The 17,274-nt window shown below is 48.0% G+C and overlaps 3 protein-coding genes across 3 annotated transcripts; 1 reads left to right on the top strand and 2 right to left on the bottom strand.

Annotated features, from left to right (window-relative positions):
* Positions 1-2,419: 2,419 nt before the first annotated feature.
* LOC6035611 (telomere length and silencing protein 1 homolog) lies at positions 2,420-3,645 on the top strand. The gene is made up of 3 exons (XM_001845708.2): positions 2,420-2,677; positions 2,740-2,854; positions 2,916-3,645. The coding sequence occupies exons 1-3, from the start codon at positions 2,565-2,567 to the stop codon at positions 3,615-3,617; spliced, it is 930 nt and encodes a 309-aa protein (XP_001845760.1). The 5' UTR covers positions 2,420-2,564; the 3' UTR covers positions 3,618-3,645.
* An 18-nt stretch (positions 3,646-3,663) lies between these two features.
* LOC6035610 (eukaryotic translation initiation factor 3 subunit E) lies at positions 3,664-5,674 on the bottom strand. Its single transcript, XM_001845707.2, has 3 exons — positions 5,439-5,674; positions 4,927-5,196; positions 3,664-4,866 (listed from the first exon to the last, which is right to left on the bottom strand). Exons 1-3 carry the CDS (start codon positions 5,526-5,528, stop codon positions 3,919-3,921), a joined length of 1,308 nt encoding a protein of 435 aa, XP_001845759.1. The 5' UTR covers positions 5,529-5,674; the 3' UTR covers positions 3,664-3,918.
* Positions 5,675-8,048: 2,374 nt separating this feature from the next.
* LOC119769217 lies at positions 8,049-13,426 on the bottom strand. Its single transcript, XM_038261139.1, has 2 exons — positions 9,791-13,426; positions 8,049-9,692 (listed from the first exon to the last, which is right to left on the bottom strand). Exons 1-2 carry the CDS (start codon positions 13,424-13,426, stop codon positions 8,049-8,051), a joined length of 5,280 nt encoding a protein of 1,759 aa, XP_038117067.1.
* Positions 13,427-17,274: the final 3,848 nt, after the last annotated feature.

Raw genomic sequence — 17,274 nt, 5'->3', positions numbered from 1 at the left:
TTTAATATAAGCGGTATACGCACTTCGGAAGGAATCGGTCAAGAAAAATTTCAAATGGGCAACAGCGGCAGAGTAAGCAAGCCAGAGAGGGTGAAGAAAAGCCCCAAGAAATCGTTCCCTATTCTTTGTTCTGCTGTTCGTAAAGCTATTTCTTGACCCCTTTCCTTCCGATCAGCGTACTAGCCTATAAGGAGGGGAGTAATTTGTGTCATGAACATCCTTGCACGAGGGGGTGGTGTCAGAGTAAAGGGATACTCTACACTGAAAGAAACCAACATAGCAAATTCATGTGTTTTTTCACGTGAGCGTCTTTAAAAAACAACACGATAAAATCACATGCTTATCCTATGACTCACATATGATTTGCATGTTGAATGGATGAGAAAATCATTTGAAATCAGCTGATCGCTAGCGAAAAACATTTCATTATTGTATCGCATGGTGTTCACTTTGGATTCAAATGAATTTCCCTTCGATTTGCCCCATTTGACTTTTCCCATGATTTTTAAGTGAAAAACACGTTAGATTGAAATGTGTTGATTTTGAATGTCGAGCGTTGAACTTTTGCCTATAAATCAAGATGGTGAAGAGTGCAGACGAGAATTAGCTGTTAATTGTTGAAGTTTAAGGCACAGGATCATGCAAAGAAGACTTGTCGTTTTGTAAATTATATTTGAGGTAAGTCCTAATTAATGACTGTGATTTATTTCTTATTTAATCATGTATATTTGTTATATTTACAGATGAACATTAAGAAATCTACATCAAGAAGATGATTACTGAGCAGAGAATTGGAACATCGGAAAAAAGGTTCTATCATCGGCCTCTTCACCAAGTGGATGTTCCCTCAAGTCGGAGATCTTTACAATCGTCGTTCAATCCGGCGGGTTGGTGGCCGGGATGTGTCTTAGAAGTACTTTTGATTCAAGAACGCAGATTTTAGACCATGACCGCAATTACAGTGATTTTTATTGGGAATAATAGTTTGTGAAGAATCATTGCCTTAAAGAATGTAAAAAAAATCTATTAAAATTTTAAAAAAAGTTTTTTTTTAAACTGCATAAATATCACATTTCTAAAATATTCTAGCATGGTTTTCATAAGAAAAACATGTGGATTACATTAGCAATTCATTCAAATTTGAAGTGAACATCACTTCAAAATCAAGTGCGAAGTCACACGAAACTAACGTGATTTGCACTTGAAATGAATACGGCGCACGATTGAAAATTTTCAAGTGTTTTGCACATGACATTCACATGCAAAGTAGTATGGGGTAGATTCATGTGGAAAACATGTGACATTGCTATGTCGGTTTCTTTCAGTGTACTCGTCCATCCCATCACCATAGAGTTATCTACGTGCGCATGTATTGCGTGTACGTACACGAAAAAAAGTGAGGTTAAATTTTGTACCAGCCAGCAAAACAAATGGTGCGCTAGTGTGTGTGAGATCGGGCTTAGATAGCTCTATAATCTTGCATTAGTATTAGTGAGTAGCCCCTGTCTGAAAAATAGCCCACGCATAAGTGTTTGTGAGTAGCCCCAATCTGAAATCGTCTGCTGATGTAGTGGTAGATGGAGGCCTACTGTTTACATTTAGAAACGTCAAAGCGATCGAACCCCACATTTTTTTTCGCGAAAATGTGGAATTTTTTGCGGTAGAGTGGCTTTAAAAATATTTTATTTTGATGTTTGCGTAATCAGAGTAACTTTCGTAATGAAATGTCGCGGCTACCACCGAATATCCGTCGTGGTCTAAATCACTGGCTAAAAAATAACGGTGGATCTGTTGAAAAAGGAGCACCCAGGATTTTTTTGAAGGCAAACATAAAACCTTAACCTGCTCGATATGCACCTGCCCGACTGTTTGCACCGGAATGGCCGGGTTTTTAGCTAATCAACGCTGCATTCAGTGGAGCTGTTCGGGGCAGTACGGTTCCACTATCCGCTGCAGTAAGCTTGCTGAAACGAATTCCTCGGTGAGGTGTTGATAAGCCGTTTTTTTTTGCGGTGATCCAGATTCGATGACGGATTGGCTCCGAGGAGACCTCGTTCTTCAAAATTCTCCTAAATTCAATTAAAATTGTCATTTTTCCAAGTGGATCAATGCACGCGGTTAGGTTTGTTGATACAATTTGACAACCTGTTTTTTTGTTGTTGTCTTCTTTATCTTCTCGTACTCGTAAGAAGCTTTTGTTACAAAAAGATGGCCACCATTGCAGGGACCTGTCCTTGTAGCAAAATGTATGCAAAATAATCTGCAAAAACTAATGCAAAAAGTCTGCAACGGATTTTTTTTTTGGCAATAATTTTGAATTTTTGTACTAGATCAATCTGCAAAACTGGCATCACGGTTCAAAAGCTCGCCCACTGAAAAAATAACGGGTTTGTTCGGTAGATCTGTCACGCACGGCCGTCATTCATAAACATCCAACAAAAGAACGGGACTAAACGTAAACAACGTCATTCAGCATCAGAGTATTTTTCCGTCGCTTTCTACAACTTAAAATCTTTTAAACAACAATCATTCACTAACTTCCTAAAAGCTTCAAAGCAAGCACCATGTCCAGCGGCGAGGAACCCGTCCAGGAAAGGGTGCAGTTCAAGCCCAAATCCAAGCGAAATTTGCGCCAACGTATCAAAACCGAGGACTCGGACGACGACCAGGAAGTTTTGTGAGTTTTTGAATATCTTTTTACAACGTTTGGAAATTTATCATGTTCTTGTTTTTTGCCAGGACAAAATTGGAGGAAACCAAGGAAAAACAACGACTGCGGAACAAAACCAACGGCGTCAATTTGCTCAGTTTGGCCATGGGGAAGAAGATAACGATCGAGGAGGAAGTCACCAATGTAAGGTTCTTAACTTGAGTCAAACTGAAACGGAGTTATTGGAACTTGTTTTGCTTTACAGAAAGACCCATTCAACACCAAGTCCGGTGGCATGGTCAACATGCAGGCCCTCAAATCGGGCAAGATCAAAACGGTGGAGGATCCGTACGACACCGGAATCGGAACCCAATTTTCGGCCGAAACGAACAAGCGCGACGAGGACGAGGAGATGATGAAGTACATTGAGCAGCAGCTCGGCAAGAAGAAGGGCCTGGACAAGGAGACGGCGGGAGATGGGGATGCTGGTGAATCGTCCGCCAAGTATCTCAGCCCGGAGGAGGCCGCCCTGCTGTCGCTGCCGGCCCATCTGAGCCACACGTCGTCCCAGCGCTCGGAGGAAATGTTGTCGAACCAGATGTTGAGCGGCATCCCGGAGGTGGACCTCGGCATCGAGGCGAAGATCAAAAACATCGAAGCCACTGAGGATGCTAAGTTGAAGTTTATGCAGGAGCAGCAGCGCAAAAAGGACATGCCGTCGCACTTTGTGCCGACCAACATGGCGGTGAACTTTATGCAGCACAATCGGTTCAAGATTGACCAGCCGGCGCAGCCGAAGCGAAGGTACCAGGAGGAACGCGGCCAGCAGCAGCAGCAGCAGCGGAATCACCAGAACCAGCACCATCATCATCACCATCGTGGTGGTGGCAGCGACGACAAGATTCCCAAGAAGGCAACGGACGATTATCACTTTGACAAGTTTAAGAAACAGTACAGAAGGCATTGAGTTGAATAAAGACAAAGTTGGATGCGAATAAAACACGTTTCATTTCCTGTGTGTGCCAAAGAGCAGTTTATTCAATTTGTTACAAATTTTACAATAAATTGCATTCACTAGTTGTATTGTAATCCTCATCGTCTCAACCGCCGTTGGCAAACCGCTGCTTGTTTTCTTCTGTTGTTGCTATTTGGAACGCTTTTCTGTCTCCCGCCTTCTCCTCCTCTCGAGCTGGTGATTAAGATTGATTTTAATGTTTTTCACTTTCGTTAAAGGTAAAACTGTGTGTGTGTTTCCGTTGACGCGCCGTTTAGTAATACTTCCAGTTGCCCTCACCGGACTCTTGCGTCTTGGCTTTCTGCTTGCGCTCGACCAGCACGGTCAGCGCCTCGGAACGAACGGAAAGTGAGTCAATCTTTTCTACCAGCTGCTGATACGGCGACAGTGGTTGCGTTCCCATCACAACGTGGCCGAGTTTGGAGTCGATCTTGGCGTCGAGCCGGGCGTTACGGATCAGGTTCACGATCCAGCACTCGGCCTCGTCCGGTTCCATGTTGAGCTTGTCGGCGAGCATTCCGATCGTGATGCACTGATGGATGCGGCAGAACGTCTCGAAGATCATGAGGCGGGCGTTCTCGATGAACTCTTGCAGGCAGCCGATGATGAAGAAGTCGTTGATGATCACCGTCTGGCACTCGTGCAGCTTCATACGGGCGCCCTCAAAGTCAAAGTTGACGTACAGACACTCGAGGAACTCGGTGATCGGGTCCTTGTACGTGTACGACTCCTGCTGGATGATCTTGATCAAGTCCTTGAGTGCGTTTCGCCGGCCACGGTTGATGATGACGGCGGTGGCCAGATAGCGCAGGATGTGCGGACACATCGTCTGGATGGCGTTCAAGTACAGCTGCTTGTACAGGAACATCTCGATGATGAGATCGCGGCCCTTGGCGTGGTTGAAGAACACCAGCACACTCCAGTGGATCAACCAGGTGCGCTGCTGCAGCACCTCGATCGGAGAAAAGTTGTGATTGTCGATAAAGTCACGCAGGCGCGTCAAATCCTCCAGCGCCGTTGGCCAGTTCAGCGTCAGAATCTCCGCGGCCAACTTTCCCCACAACACGTTCAGGTAGTTCTTGTCGGTCGGCTCCATCACCAGCAGACAAATGTACAGATACGAAATCGAGTCCCGGTAGTTGCCGCACTCGTACAGATACTTGGCCAACTTCTGGGCACTTCGGATGATGTCGTACTTGAACTGTAAGAGAAAGCAAACCTTAAAACACGACCTCTTTTAGTCACCCTTATCAGAACTCACGTCAAACTCCTGCTGCAGGGCGTGCACGATCGACTTGGAGTCCTTCATCGTGTCCGGATTCTTCAACTCCTCCATGCACTTCATCAACGGGGCCACCTCCGTCTGGAGCTCCTTTAGCTTGACCAGCACATTCGACCGGCGCTTGGTCAGCTCCTCCGGCAGCTCGTTGCCCATGTTGAGCCGCTCGCGGATGTCCATGGTGTAATCCACCATGTTGGTCTTGCTGACCGTCTCCAGGATGAACTTGAGCAGCGACGTTTGGTCATAGATCTAAAAGCAGAGAAGTGAGGTTATGTTTACAATACAATCCGTAATAACCGTAATCATCAGCGATTGCCATCTTCCCCCAGAAGAAAAAAAAACACCAATCAGCAAAACTCCCCCACAACCGACGCACCGGTGACACCAAAACCCCTTCAAAATCCGCCACCGCTGCCAGGTCACGAAAACTGAAGCCGCTCGCCCCATTTTCCTTCCTTCTCTCCTCCTCCTCCACCAACAAACCAACTTACATTCTTCTGCAGCAGAAACTCGAGCAGCGGAAAGGTCAGATGCCGATCCAGGTACTGGCAATTTTTTGCCGTCAAATCAAACTTGGACATCTTGGGTGGCCGTGGGACGTTCGTTCGCGCTCCGAAAGTGGCAAATTCAACTGGAAAAATCCGAAACTTTTAACAACACGACATGTGGAAAATGTCGCGGCCGCGGTCCGACGTTTGGGAAGAGAGCGCCGCAGAAAATGGATGACGTTGACGTTTGGGGAAGTTTGACGTTTCGTACGCGAAGCTGCGATCGCAGCGCCAGCTGTCAAGCGGATGGTGAGGAAATTATTGGAGGGGTAGGAATGTTGAAAAAGGAGCATTAACATTAGTAAATTTTAATATTGTGGTTTCGGAAGGCATTGAATTTTGCAGCGACTTATATGACACTACACACCAATTTCTCATTGTTGAGTTGAAGACTGCGCGCAATCAAGTAGGCACTGTGTGCCGGCAGCTTGGTTACAATTATTAGTTAAAATAAACTTCTACCGATTGGCCGTATTTCTAATCCACTGCGTTTCTCACTACTCTATCAAGACTCATTACTGTATTCAGTTAAATTTCTATCATTGTTGCCAGGTATGTTTTTAAATGCACCAAAAGAGCAGAAAATCGCTGGCAACAATGTCTATGGCGCATTCTAAATGCCGCACGGCTTGAATATTTGAGAGAAACGGACAATAGTATCAGCACACAAAGAAAAAAATACTGTAAATTTAAAAAGATCGTTCGTTGGATTAAAAGTTCGCGTTGGTGAATATTCGTAGAAAGTTCTAACTTTTTAATTTTAAAGTTGGAATTTTTTTGATAATACCATGCATTTATGGAACAAAATCGTTGTATCGGGAAAAGTGTTTTACTTTTAATTGGAAAAGAAACCTTTTATTTCAAGAATAAACAACATTTAATACTACAGTGATAATTCGAAAAAATGTGCTTGATTTTATATTTATTTTTAAAAGTTTTTAACAGTATCCGTAATTGTAATTTTAATTTGTTTGGTAACGATATCCTGTTAGCTTACACTTTATATCAGGGCAAAAAAAAACATTTTGTTATTGTATTAACGCTTCTGGCCAACATCCGAGTACAAGCTGTACCGATTCTTACGGTACGCCACCGTTCACTTCCGAAGACTCCAGTGATGGTTCCTAATGGACGTTTCGATGCGCGACAGCAGATGGTCACGTTGCCGGCCTTCATAAGGACAGTTGACTGTTGATTCGGGAAAAGTGGTCGACGTTTCCCGGCTGGGAAGTGAAGTGCCTGAACGTGGAGTTCCCGATCCTGGAAGCGCATCCGGAACTTGGGGTTGATGAGTCCCTCGGAACGGAATTCGATTTCGAGCACTTCATCCTCCTTCGAGAATGACACAGTTTTTCCGGCACACTGCCCAGGTTCATTCGGCTGAAGCTGCGCCGTCGCAAGGTGAACATTTGTGAGAAGGTAAAAAAAGAGATAAAAGAGATGCAAAGTAATTGAAGTTGGCTAGCCACTGCACAAATGCTCATAACTCACAGGTGTTTTAAACCGCCGGCACCGAGTGCAACATCCGCTCTGACCACCTCCGATAATCCCACTCCTCGTCGCCCTCCTCTTGGTCGGATCCGACCCACCGTGAAAATAATTTTCTCGTACTTTTCCAAAACCCGTTTTCATAATATTCTTTAACGCAATCTTGTTGTTCACGCAACGCTTCGGCAGCACCATCTCATGAATAATGGGAGCGTTCTTTTATTACGTAACGCGAAAAATCGGACTTTTAGACCCCTCCCCCTCGTAACAAAATTTCCATACAAATTTTAAAAATTTTGTATGGAGCGTAACACGGCCTCCAACCCCCTCCCCCTACTGCGTTACGTAATAAAAGAACGCTCCCTAATCTCGTCCCAGTTCCGCAGCAATTGGGTACTAAAGCCCAATGTCAATTTTTATGTACAACGGTAAAAAACACGATTAAAAACCATTTCTGATGACTTTTTTTCATTTTAATGCAAAATTTTTTTTTGGCAAGACAACATTTTTTCGATGGATCAACTATGGTCTCCTTGGAACGAACTGTCAAGTAGGAGCTTTTCTGTCAAGAAGGACCGCGAGGCTAATTTTTTAAAATTGATTCAAAAATTCATTTTAAACTCTTTGTGGTCGTACAAAGGGTCATTATACTCAGAATAATAAGCTTTATTGCTGTAAACTATAATATCAGCAATCTAAGCTTCATTTTAGTACCCAATTGACTATCAACTAGAGGTGGGCAAAAAAAGAGCGAACCGCTCAAAGAGCCGGTTCACTGAAAAGAGCGAACGAACCGTGGCTGTTCCTCCGGATGAGTGGACTGTATAAATCGGTTTCGCGGTCAAGCAGTAATTTCGGGAGCAAAGGCAAAAACGCGTCCGTTTGCTAAGGTTACTACTTGAGACTGGTACTTTATTCGTGTGTGTCGTTACAGAGATCGTGTGTTAGTGTGTGTGTGGAGTTTCGCGCGCGCCTCGTACAGGGTGTGCCAAAAACGCCGCTGCTGTTTCTCGTGCTAGGGATGCGCAAGTAGCGCAACATCCTCCCCCGCGTTGAAATCGTATTTCAATCCTCGTCCTCGTCCAACGGCAGCAAACACACCTCGGTCACCGCACGCTTGAACTCCGCTCCATTCGCCATGCGCACCGTAACGACGCGAGTCACGCCGTCCTCTCCGGGGTGCGCGGTCACGATTCGTCCAAGGGGCCACTGCAGAGGCGGCGCGTTCTGGTCCACGAGCAGCACGAGTGAACCCTCCTTGATGACCTTCGTCTTCAGCCACTTCGATCGGTTTTGCAGCTCCGGCAGGTATTCAGCTGTCCACCGCCTCCAGAAGTGCTGCAGCATGGTCTGCACCAGCTGCCATCGCGACAGTCGGTTCTCCTTCAGGTGCGAGTAGTCTGGTTCTGGCACGGCCTGCATCTCGCGTCCGATCAAGAAATGCGCTGGCGTGATCGCGGTGTAGTCCGACGGGTCGTCCGAGCTCGGCACCAGGGGCCGCGAGTTCAAAACAGCTTCTATCTGGGTCAGCGTGGTGTAGAGTTCCTCGTAGGACAACTTTCGTTCGCCGACAATCCGCTTCAGGTGGTGCTTGACCTGCTTCACGCCGGCCTCCCAGATGCCGCCGAAGTGTGGACTCCGCGGCGGGATAAAAGACCACTCGATTCCCTTCTCGACGCAGTAGCTGGTGATCTTCTTCGTGGCGCACTCGTTCTGGAACATCTGCCAAAGTTCGTGCAACTCCGTTTTGGCCCCGACAAAGTTGGTCCCGTTGTCGGAGTGCATCGTTTTCGGGCACCCGCGTCGGCTGGCGAATCGTCGCAAGCTCGCTAGGAAGGCGTCCGTCGTCAGGTCCGAGACCAGCTCCAAGTGAATGGCCCGGGTCTGCAAACACACGAACAAGCACACGTAAGCTTTCGTGATCTGGGGCTTACGCGTGGCCGACGACGCCTTGATCCAGAATGGCCCGGCGTAGTCCACACCGGTGTTCGAGAAGACCGGAGCTGGCTGGACACGATACGACGGGAGGTCACCCATCAGCTGTGTCGTCTTTAACGGGTTCGCTTTGAAGCACACGATGCACTTCCGGATCACTTGGCGGATCGTACTCTTCACGTTGAGCGGCCAGAATCGTTGTCGTACAACTGCAAGCAGACCTCGTTGCCCGATGTGCAGGTTGTCCACGTGCAGTTCTCGGACGAGTGCTTCGGTGATCGGGTGCTTAGCCGGCAGCAGCATCTGGTGACGGCTATCGTACGGCACGAACGCCCGCTTGATCCGGCCACCAACTCGCAGAAGGCCGTCGTCGGGATCTAGGAACGCCTTCAGCCCGTTGAGTCGATGGTTTGTGTCCGCACCGTCCATCAGTGCGAGGATTTCTGGCTGGAATGCTTCGCGTTGAACCAGCCGCACAATCACGAGCGTTGCTGTGCGCATCTCCTTGGCGGTGAGTCGTCCCTTCACCACCTCCGTTTTGCGCGACTTGACGAACCTCGCCAAGCGCACCAAGTAGGCCATGCTTCTGACGATCCCCGTGAAACTGCTCAACTTGTCAAACATCGGGAAACGTTCGACAGGAACTGTCATGGCCAGCACTACTCCAGTTCGCATTTCCGGCAGCTCGTCATCCGGAATCACGATTTCGTCCGCAGCCGCGGCTACGGTTGTGCGTGGTCGGCCCTGCCACCACTTCTTGGACTTGATCAGCTTCTTCGGTGTGACTCCCGCGAAATCAAGTCGGCCGGGTTTTCGTGCGTAGCAACGTAATGCCAGTGGAAGTTTTGCGTCAGGTTTTGGATTTCGCTTACCCGATTCGACACGAACGTCTGCAGCAGCTGCGGGAGTTTCTTGAGCCAAGCCAGGACGATTTGCGAGTCACTCCAGAGGTGCACCGATTCGAACTTGAGTTCCGTGGCGCTCAGGAACTTCACGACCATTCTAGCGAGCAACAGTGCCGCCAGCAGTTCAGCTCGGGGGGTCGAGATGGCCTTCTCCTTGGGCTTCCGTTTCTTGGGCAGGATTCGAGACTTGCTGCAGATCAATCTCATCTCGGTCTCCTCGTTCGCGAAGAAGCCCTTCACGTAGATGCACGCACCGTAGGCCAGATCAGATGCGTCCGCGTACCCGTGCAGTTCTAGCTTGAGCGCGCCTTTCCAGGAGATCCATCTCGGCAGTCGCACTTCTCTCAGCGCGGTCAACTCGATGCGGAAGCTCCGCCACTTCTCGCCGATGTCTGTTGGGACCGGGTCATCCCACTCGATGTGCAGCTCGCCAACTTCTCGCAGGATCAGCTTCGCGTAAGTGATGACTGGCCCGAAGAATCCCAGCGGGTCGAAGATCTTGGCCAGCTGACTCAGAAGCTTCCTCCGAGTCACTTCTTCCAGGTCGTCGAAGTCGGGCACTGACACCGAGAACCAGTCCTCAAACGGGTTCCACGTAACGCCCAGCGTTTTCACGATCGTCTTCGAGCTGTCGTCGGTGACCTCGAACGAATTGCCACGCAGCTCTTCAGGGACCTCTCGCAAGAGGTCGGAGTGGTTCGCGCACCACTTGTGGGCGCCGAAGCAGGCTTTCGCTAGGAGCCCGGTCATCTCCCGTTGGAGTTCGCACGCCTCAGCAAGCGTATCGGCACCCGTCAGTACGTCGTCCATGTACGTTCCCTTGTCGACCACCTCGGCGGCCCTCGGGAACTCGTCTTCGTGATCTGCTGCAGCTTGTTTCAGCGCCATGGTTGCTTGGAACGGCGAGGGTCCCAGGCCGTACGTCACCGTGAGCAGCTCTCGAACGGTGAGAAAATCGTTCCGGTCGTACCTCCAAAAGATTCGCTGGTACCTTGTGTCTTCCGGATGGACGCGCACTTGCCGGAACATCTTCGGGATGTCGAGCGTGAAGACGAACTGGAAGCCTCTGAATCGCAGCAGGATCGCCGTCAGGTCGTTCTGGATTGTTGGGCCGATCCTCAGAACGTCGTTGATCGAGACGCCCGTGGACGTCTTCGCCGACCCGTCGAACACGACCCGCAGCTTGGTGGTCGTACTCGTGGGCCTCAGCACGCAGTGGTGCGGCAAGTAGAACGCCGATCCCGGGTCCTCGTTCGGTGTTTCTTCGATCACTCGCATGTGTCCGAGTTGCTCGTACTCTCGGATGAACTGCGAGTACTGCTCCTTCAGTTCGGGCTGCTTGTCCAGTTTCCGCTCCAGAGCCAGAAAACGCCGCAGCGCCATCTCACGCGAGTCTCCCAACTCGCGCTTGCGTTCATTGAAAGGGTGACGTACCACGTAGCGCCCTTCCTCAGTTCGTTCGTGTGTGCGCTGGAAGTGCTCCAGACACATCTCGTCGTCCGCCGTCGGGGATGAGCGGATCTCGTCGCAGGCCTCCACCTTGTAGAAGCTCTTCAGCAGCTCGATGAGCGGCTCTTCTTCAGACGTCTGGCAAAGTGTGCGCGCAACGACCGTCGCATCGCTCGCAATCACACCTCCGGCAATCCAACCCAGCTTGGTGTTCCTCAGCACAGGTCGGTCGGGGCCGAGTTCGTATCGGCCGTCTAGTAGCAGGTTCCAAAAGTATTCGGCGCCGATCAGCATATCGACGCGTCCTCGTTTGTTGAACGCCGGGTCTGCCAGCACAAGTTCGCTTGAGATGGGCCACTCCGAGGCGTCGAAGGATTTCACCGGAAGCTCACCAGTGATTCGTGGGGTCACCAGGAAGTCCAGTTCAGCAGCAAAGTTTCCGTGGCGAGACCTGATGGTCGCGCGCAGTCGACGGCTAATCCGGGTTTTGTTGCCGTTCAGACCACTGACCGTGTAGTCAGCGGGTTTCAGTTTCAGGGAGAGAAGGTTCGCGAAGCGTTCGGTCACAAAATTCATCTGCGAGGCGGAGTCGAGTAGCACACGGCACGGGATGGGAGTGCTGCACTTGCCGTCAACCAAAACCACGGCAGTCGAGAGGACGGTTTGCTTCTCCGAGCTCGCAGCGCTCACGCACAGGGTTGTCGACGTTCCCGCTGCTGGTGTGTTGATCGTCTGGGACACTTCGGACGCTGGCGTCGTCGGAGCTGCGCTGTTCGCGACCTGGCTGGGACTGTCCTCGTGGAGCGAGCTGTGGTGCTTCTTGCCACAATGGCGACAAGAGCCGGACGAACACGCGCGGGTTCGATGGCCTTTCATCAAACAATTGAAGCAGGCGCCGCACTTTTTCAGGATCTCGTACTTGTCACTGACACTTTTGTTCTTAAAGACTTCGCACTTCCACAGTTCGTGAGCGGCCTTGCACACTGGACACTTTAGTTCGTTTCTCGAATCACTCACTGCCAGCGTGTGGCTTCTTCCCGCCGTTTTCGGCTTCGCACTCTCCTTCACTGGTTTCACTTTCGTGTCGAGCTTCTCGGAGATTCGACACTGCTCTTCCAGGAACGCCATCAACGCAGCGTAGGTCGAGAGCACGTTCTTCTTCTGCTTGGCCTCCCAGGACAACTGCAGCTTCTTCTCCATCTTGCCCACGATGAGGTTGATCAGCATCTGCTCGCCGAGCCCAGCCACCGGTAGTTCCTGGTTCCTCAAGGCATCAACGTTCTTCGTGCAGGTGTCGATCACCTTCCGCAGCTCCGCAGCATCCTCCTGGCTGATCTTGGGCAGTCCGTAGAGTTTCTCCACGAGCTTGTCCACGACGATCCGCTTGTCCTCGTAGCGCAACGTGAGCAGCGCCCAGGCGGCGTCGTAATCGTTGTTGTTGATCATCTCGTCGTCGATGATTCCGGCTGCTTTCTCTACGAGGCAGTCCCGCAGGTGGTAGAGTTTCAGGGCGGGCTCTTCTTGTCGGTAGCGGTTCATCAGAGTGGTGAACAGCGCCTTGAACGCGTACCACTTCTCGTAGGACCCATCGAATTTGGGCAAGGGCACTTGCAGCGGTGGGAGGTAGTGCTGGGCTGGCTGCTGGATCGGCGCTCCGGCCGCTGGGGCAGCTGGTTCCGCCTTCGGCACGACATCGATCAGCGTGCTCAACTTCAGCGACACGTCGTTGAAGACACCCTCGAACTCCACGTACTTCTCGGTTTGCACTGTGTCTTGGTCTTCAGAGAGCGGCAGTGCGTAGATTTTGTTCTGCACCTCATTGCACTCGCCGTAAATGTTCTCCAAAGCCCGCTTCTGCAGCTGGAGGAAGTGAACGTTTCGAACGTTCGGGTTCGGTTCCTCCTCGCTGTCTCTCAAGGCCGCACGCACACGAAGCAGCTTTCCACGCACTGCCTCTCTCTGCTTCACTAGCGCCTTGAGTTGCGCTTCCATCTTCCTCTTTTCTTCTTTCTTCTTCTTTTCCGACTTTTGTTCGGCCACAGACTTCACTCGCGGCGTCGACGGAGTCTTTGGTAGTGTTGGTGTCGGCGACGGCGACGGAGACAGTGGTGGTGTTCGCGGTGTTCTCTTACTGTTCCGGAACGGCGTGGACATCGTCCATCTCGCTCACACACTTTTTTCTTGCTGCCCGTCCGCCATTTGCAAAACCAACCCACGCCAACCAAAGCCGACCGAATCTTCCGGAAAATTTCACTTTTTCACCTTTTCTTCGCAAATTCGGAACGCCTTCGGGCAATTCCGTCGGGATCGCACTTCCCGGGTCACTTCCGCCGTTCCCCGGAGGAGGCTACTCTTTTTCTTTTCGGCAGCAACGCGCACTTCCGCGTCACCAACATCCGATCGCGGATGTTTCAATCGGCACTTTTCTCGCGAAAAACAGAACCACGACGATTCCACCGGTTTTCCGCGTATCCGGTTCCGTAAGGACCAATGTTCCTCCGGATGAGTGGACTGTATAAATCGGTTTCGCGGTCAAGCAGTAATTTCGGGAGCAAAGGCAAAAACGCGTCCGTTTGCTAAGGTTACTACTTGAGACTGGTACTTTATTCGTGTGTGTCGTTACAGAGATCGTGTGTTAGTGTGTGTGTGGAGTTTCGCGCGCGCCTCGTACAGGGTGTGCCAAAAACGCCGCTGCTGTTTCTCGTGCTAGGGATGCGCAAGTAGCGCAACAGTGGCTCACAAAAAAAGAACCGCGGTTCTTTTTTAAACTCCGCTCTTTTGAAAGAACCGTTTCAATATGGCATGATTTTTGTTATAAATATAATTTATTGAATTTCCAAAAAATGTAGTATTAAATTTGTTTTTGAGGATTGAAAATGCAATTTCAAAAATTGCAATGCTTATAAAAATTAATCCCAAAAGTAAACGATTTTCTAAACAAAATAAAATAAACTTTAAAAGGGGCGATAAGGGACACATAGGGCGAATAGGAACCTACGGGACAATTATGCGTAGAAACACAGAAATCGGTCGAAAAATTTCAACAATTATGTGTAGAACGGCAGAGTACCTGTTGCAAAAGTTTCTTTTCGGTTTAAAAAAAGTTCACCATTACTTCGATATTTTGAAAACTGATGATTGCAAAACAACTGGGAATGTGTAAAATGCATTTTTAAACTCTTTTGTCATTAAAATGTCTTGCTTTTATTTTATTTTATTTTATTTTTTTTTGTGACTTTGGCCAGAGCTGGGTGCAGAATAGTTGTCCGCAAAGCGGCCTCAATTTAGAACTGTCAAAGCGGAACCAATTTACTGTTCGCATAATTATACCAAGAAGTAGCAAGTATTGTGATCGATCTAAAATTTATTTAGTCAGGAATAAAAAAAAATCGATGGCTATTGAGGTCAAAACATCTTAATAAGAGGGTTGAAATCGAGATTGGCATAATTCGTCGCTAAAATTTTATAATCGCTATGTCTCACGCAAAACCTATGTTTATGACGCTTTTTTAAATGTTAGCGACGAATTATTAACACAGACAACAGACGTTTTGGCTGGATCACCACCTTGTGTAAAAACATGCAACGGTTTTATCGAGAATGGCAAGCCGTTTGTGGCGCTGTCGTCACAGAGGAGATTTGACAACTTTCCCGCGCTGCTACCGAGTGTAAACAACAACATTGAAAAGCACGTGGTTGGGCGTATTCTCATTCTCATCAAAAGTTGCATGCCTCTTTTAGTCGAGAAAATTGATGTGTAGATCAAAAATAGTTTTGGAATGTAGAAAGTATTTATTCTCAGTATCGCTTCGGATAACTTTAAGTTAATTTCAGAGCAAAAAAAAATAGTTTATTAAAAATAATTAGCATCATCGAATCAAGTTGGTGAGAATAAGAATACGGCTCCTGCAAAAACTGTGGTGCACTGCAGTCTACATTCAGGCTTATTCTTGCAAGTGGCAATAGACTACGAGATGGCGTTAGTGAATCACCCGCCATGTTTTTACACACGATTTTCAAATTATTTTGTTCTAACTGCTACGTCTGTTGTCTGTGTTATTAATAACTATGAATAGCACTTAGTACTTAGTACTTTCCAAATAATATTGGATAATCTTACTCCGATATTATCACTACACATCAAAGATACATAATCTCGGAACTTCCATTCGGTTGCTCTTCTGATTCACGAAATTCCACCCACTTTCGACACAATTTTTCATCACGTGGAAAACAAAAAAAGGCCAACCCATCGTTTAGTCTACAAAAAAAAGTGCGAAGCACTTAATTTTTCATCGAAAACATCAACATCAACAGATCCAAAATGTTTCATAATAATTCACTTCAGCAGCAAAAAATATGTCACGCTTGAGCTTGAACATAGCCTTCTACTTTGTTTATGTTTACAGCTGTAGTGCAGTTGTATTAGTGGGGAGCAGTGGGGAGCTTTCGAAAATCACGTTACGCATTCTGTCTTTTCAGCACCCAGGGCCAGAGTTGAGGGACCTAAACTTCAAAAAATATTTGGTATGGCCTTGGGTATGGCCAAATTTATAAAAGTACAATGTGAAATAACTTATACAATCACACGATTCTTAAAAACCCCTATTCATTCAAATTTTGAAAAAAGAGCGAAAGAGCCATTCAAAAGAGCGGCTCTTTTTAAAGAGGGAACGAAAATGAGCGGCTCCTAAAAAGAGCGGTTTTGCCCACCTCTACACTCAAACCCCGATGGTTTGACACCTACTGTTGTCAAACTAACGGGGTCACTTTTTAGTTTGACACCCATTTTACACGGAGTTCACACACACACGCAGACAAATAAGGCATATTTGAATCAACAAAACGTTTTGTTGATTTGAAAATCAAGATTTTTGTTGAATCAACGCTAAACGTCAAAGCCAAGGGCAATTCAGTGAGTAAAAGAGTTCCTCAATTTTGCCCAGAGTAACGAGAGTTTCTCAATGTTCCTCTGAGTTACTCCGGTTGATTTTCACCATTCCCACCTACATAGTTGAACCTTGTGTTTGGAAAACATAACAAGAAGCCGTTGCTAGGGCTGTTGTTTGTTTTTTAAATTGACTTTTCAGGAAAATTAGTCCGTTGTTCACGATTAAAAAGCCACAAAAGGCCGGAAAGGATTCTTTGGGGCACTTTGTGGAGACAGGCCACTTGTGTTCGACCAGGAGTAACCGGTTAACCACTGCACCAAGGAATTTAGCTTCGTTCGTTGTTTGCTTTTGACCGCTTTAAGCTGTGCCTGATTCTGCTGCCCAAGTGACGCACCCCGATCCCGAAAAAGGTTCCCTGTCTATGAGCGGAAGGAACGAAAACAACAATCGTGTGCTCGGCAATTTGGGCTTTTGGAATGACTACAGCGGTAGTGGCGAGCGAGGCAATCACCGGTACAACATTGGCTAACCAAAAAATCTGATTTCGAGACGCAAGGCGATGAAGTTTTCAAGCAGATTGACAATCAGGCCATCGTCCAGAACCATCGGCAATCCCAGCTCCTCGTCGTTTCTTCAAACATACGGTTCAAACCATCATCATCACCACCATCATCATGAAATCAGGATCTTCCAGGCCACAAAATGAGCCACACGAAGAGCATTTTGTAAAATTGTGAAGCTGCTTAGTAAATTTAATGAAATTCTTATTGTGTAGTTTATTTTGAAGTTGAAAATTGATTGGTAATAATAAAGAAGAAAACTTTCGTTTCTTTTGTTGTAGCAGCAGGTCGCCAGAAATCGGTAGTTGGAACTCAGCCCTTGTGTGGCGATTACCCAAATTGATTATGGAAAGAAATCTATCGCTTTTTTAAATGTCGCGCCCAGTTGTTACGGGGAAGAATGGGTGGATCTAGTTCAGCATCTGGTAGATGTTCCATCAACTCTTGCACGGCATCTGGTGCAGTGTTTCTCCGGTGCCGCTTTAGACGGAACCAAGCTGCAACATACGCACAACTCCTCCAGCTCAGTCGGGGCCACATTTTTCAGTAG

Source organism: Culex quinquefasciatus, chromosome 3, assembly GCF_015732765.1.
Source record: "Culex quinquefasciatus strain JHB chromosome 3, VPISU_Cqui_1.0_pri_paternal, whole genome shotgun sequence".
Classification (NCBI taxonomy): domain Eukaryota; kingdom Metazoa; phylum Arthropoda; class Insecta; order Diptera; family Culicidae; genus Culex; species Culex quinquefasciatus.
The sequence above is the reverse complement of the archived record's forward strand: the minus strand, read 5'-3'. Positions and strand labels throughout refer to the sequence as shown.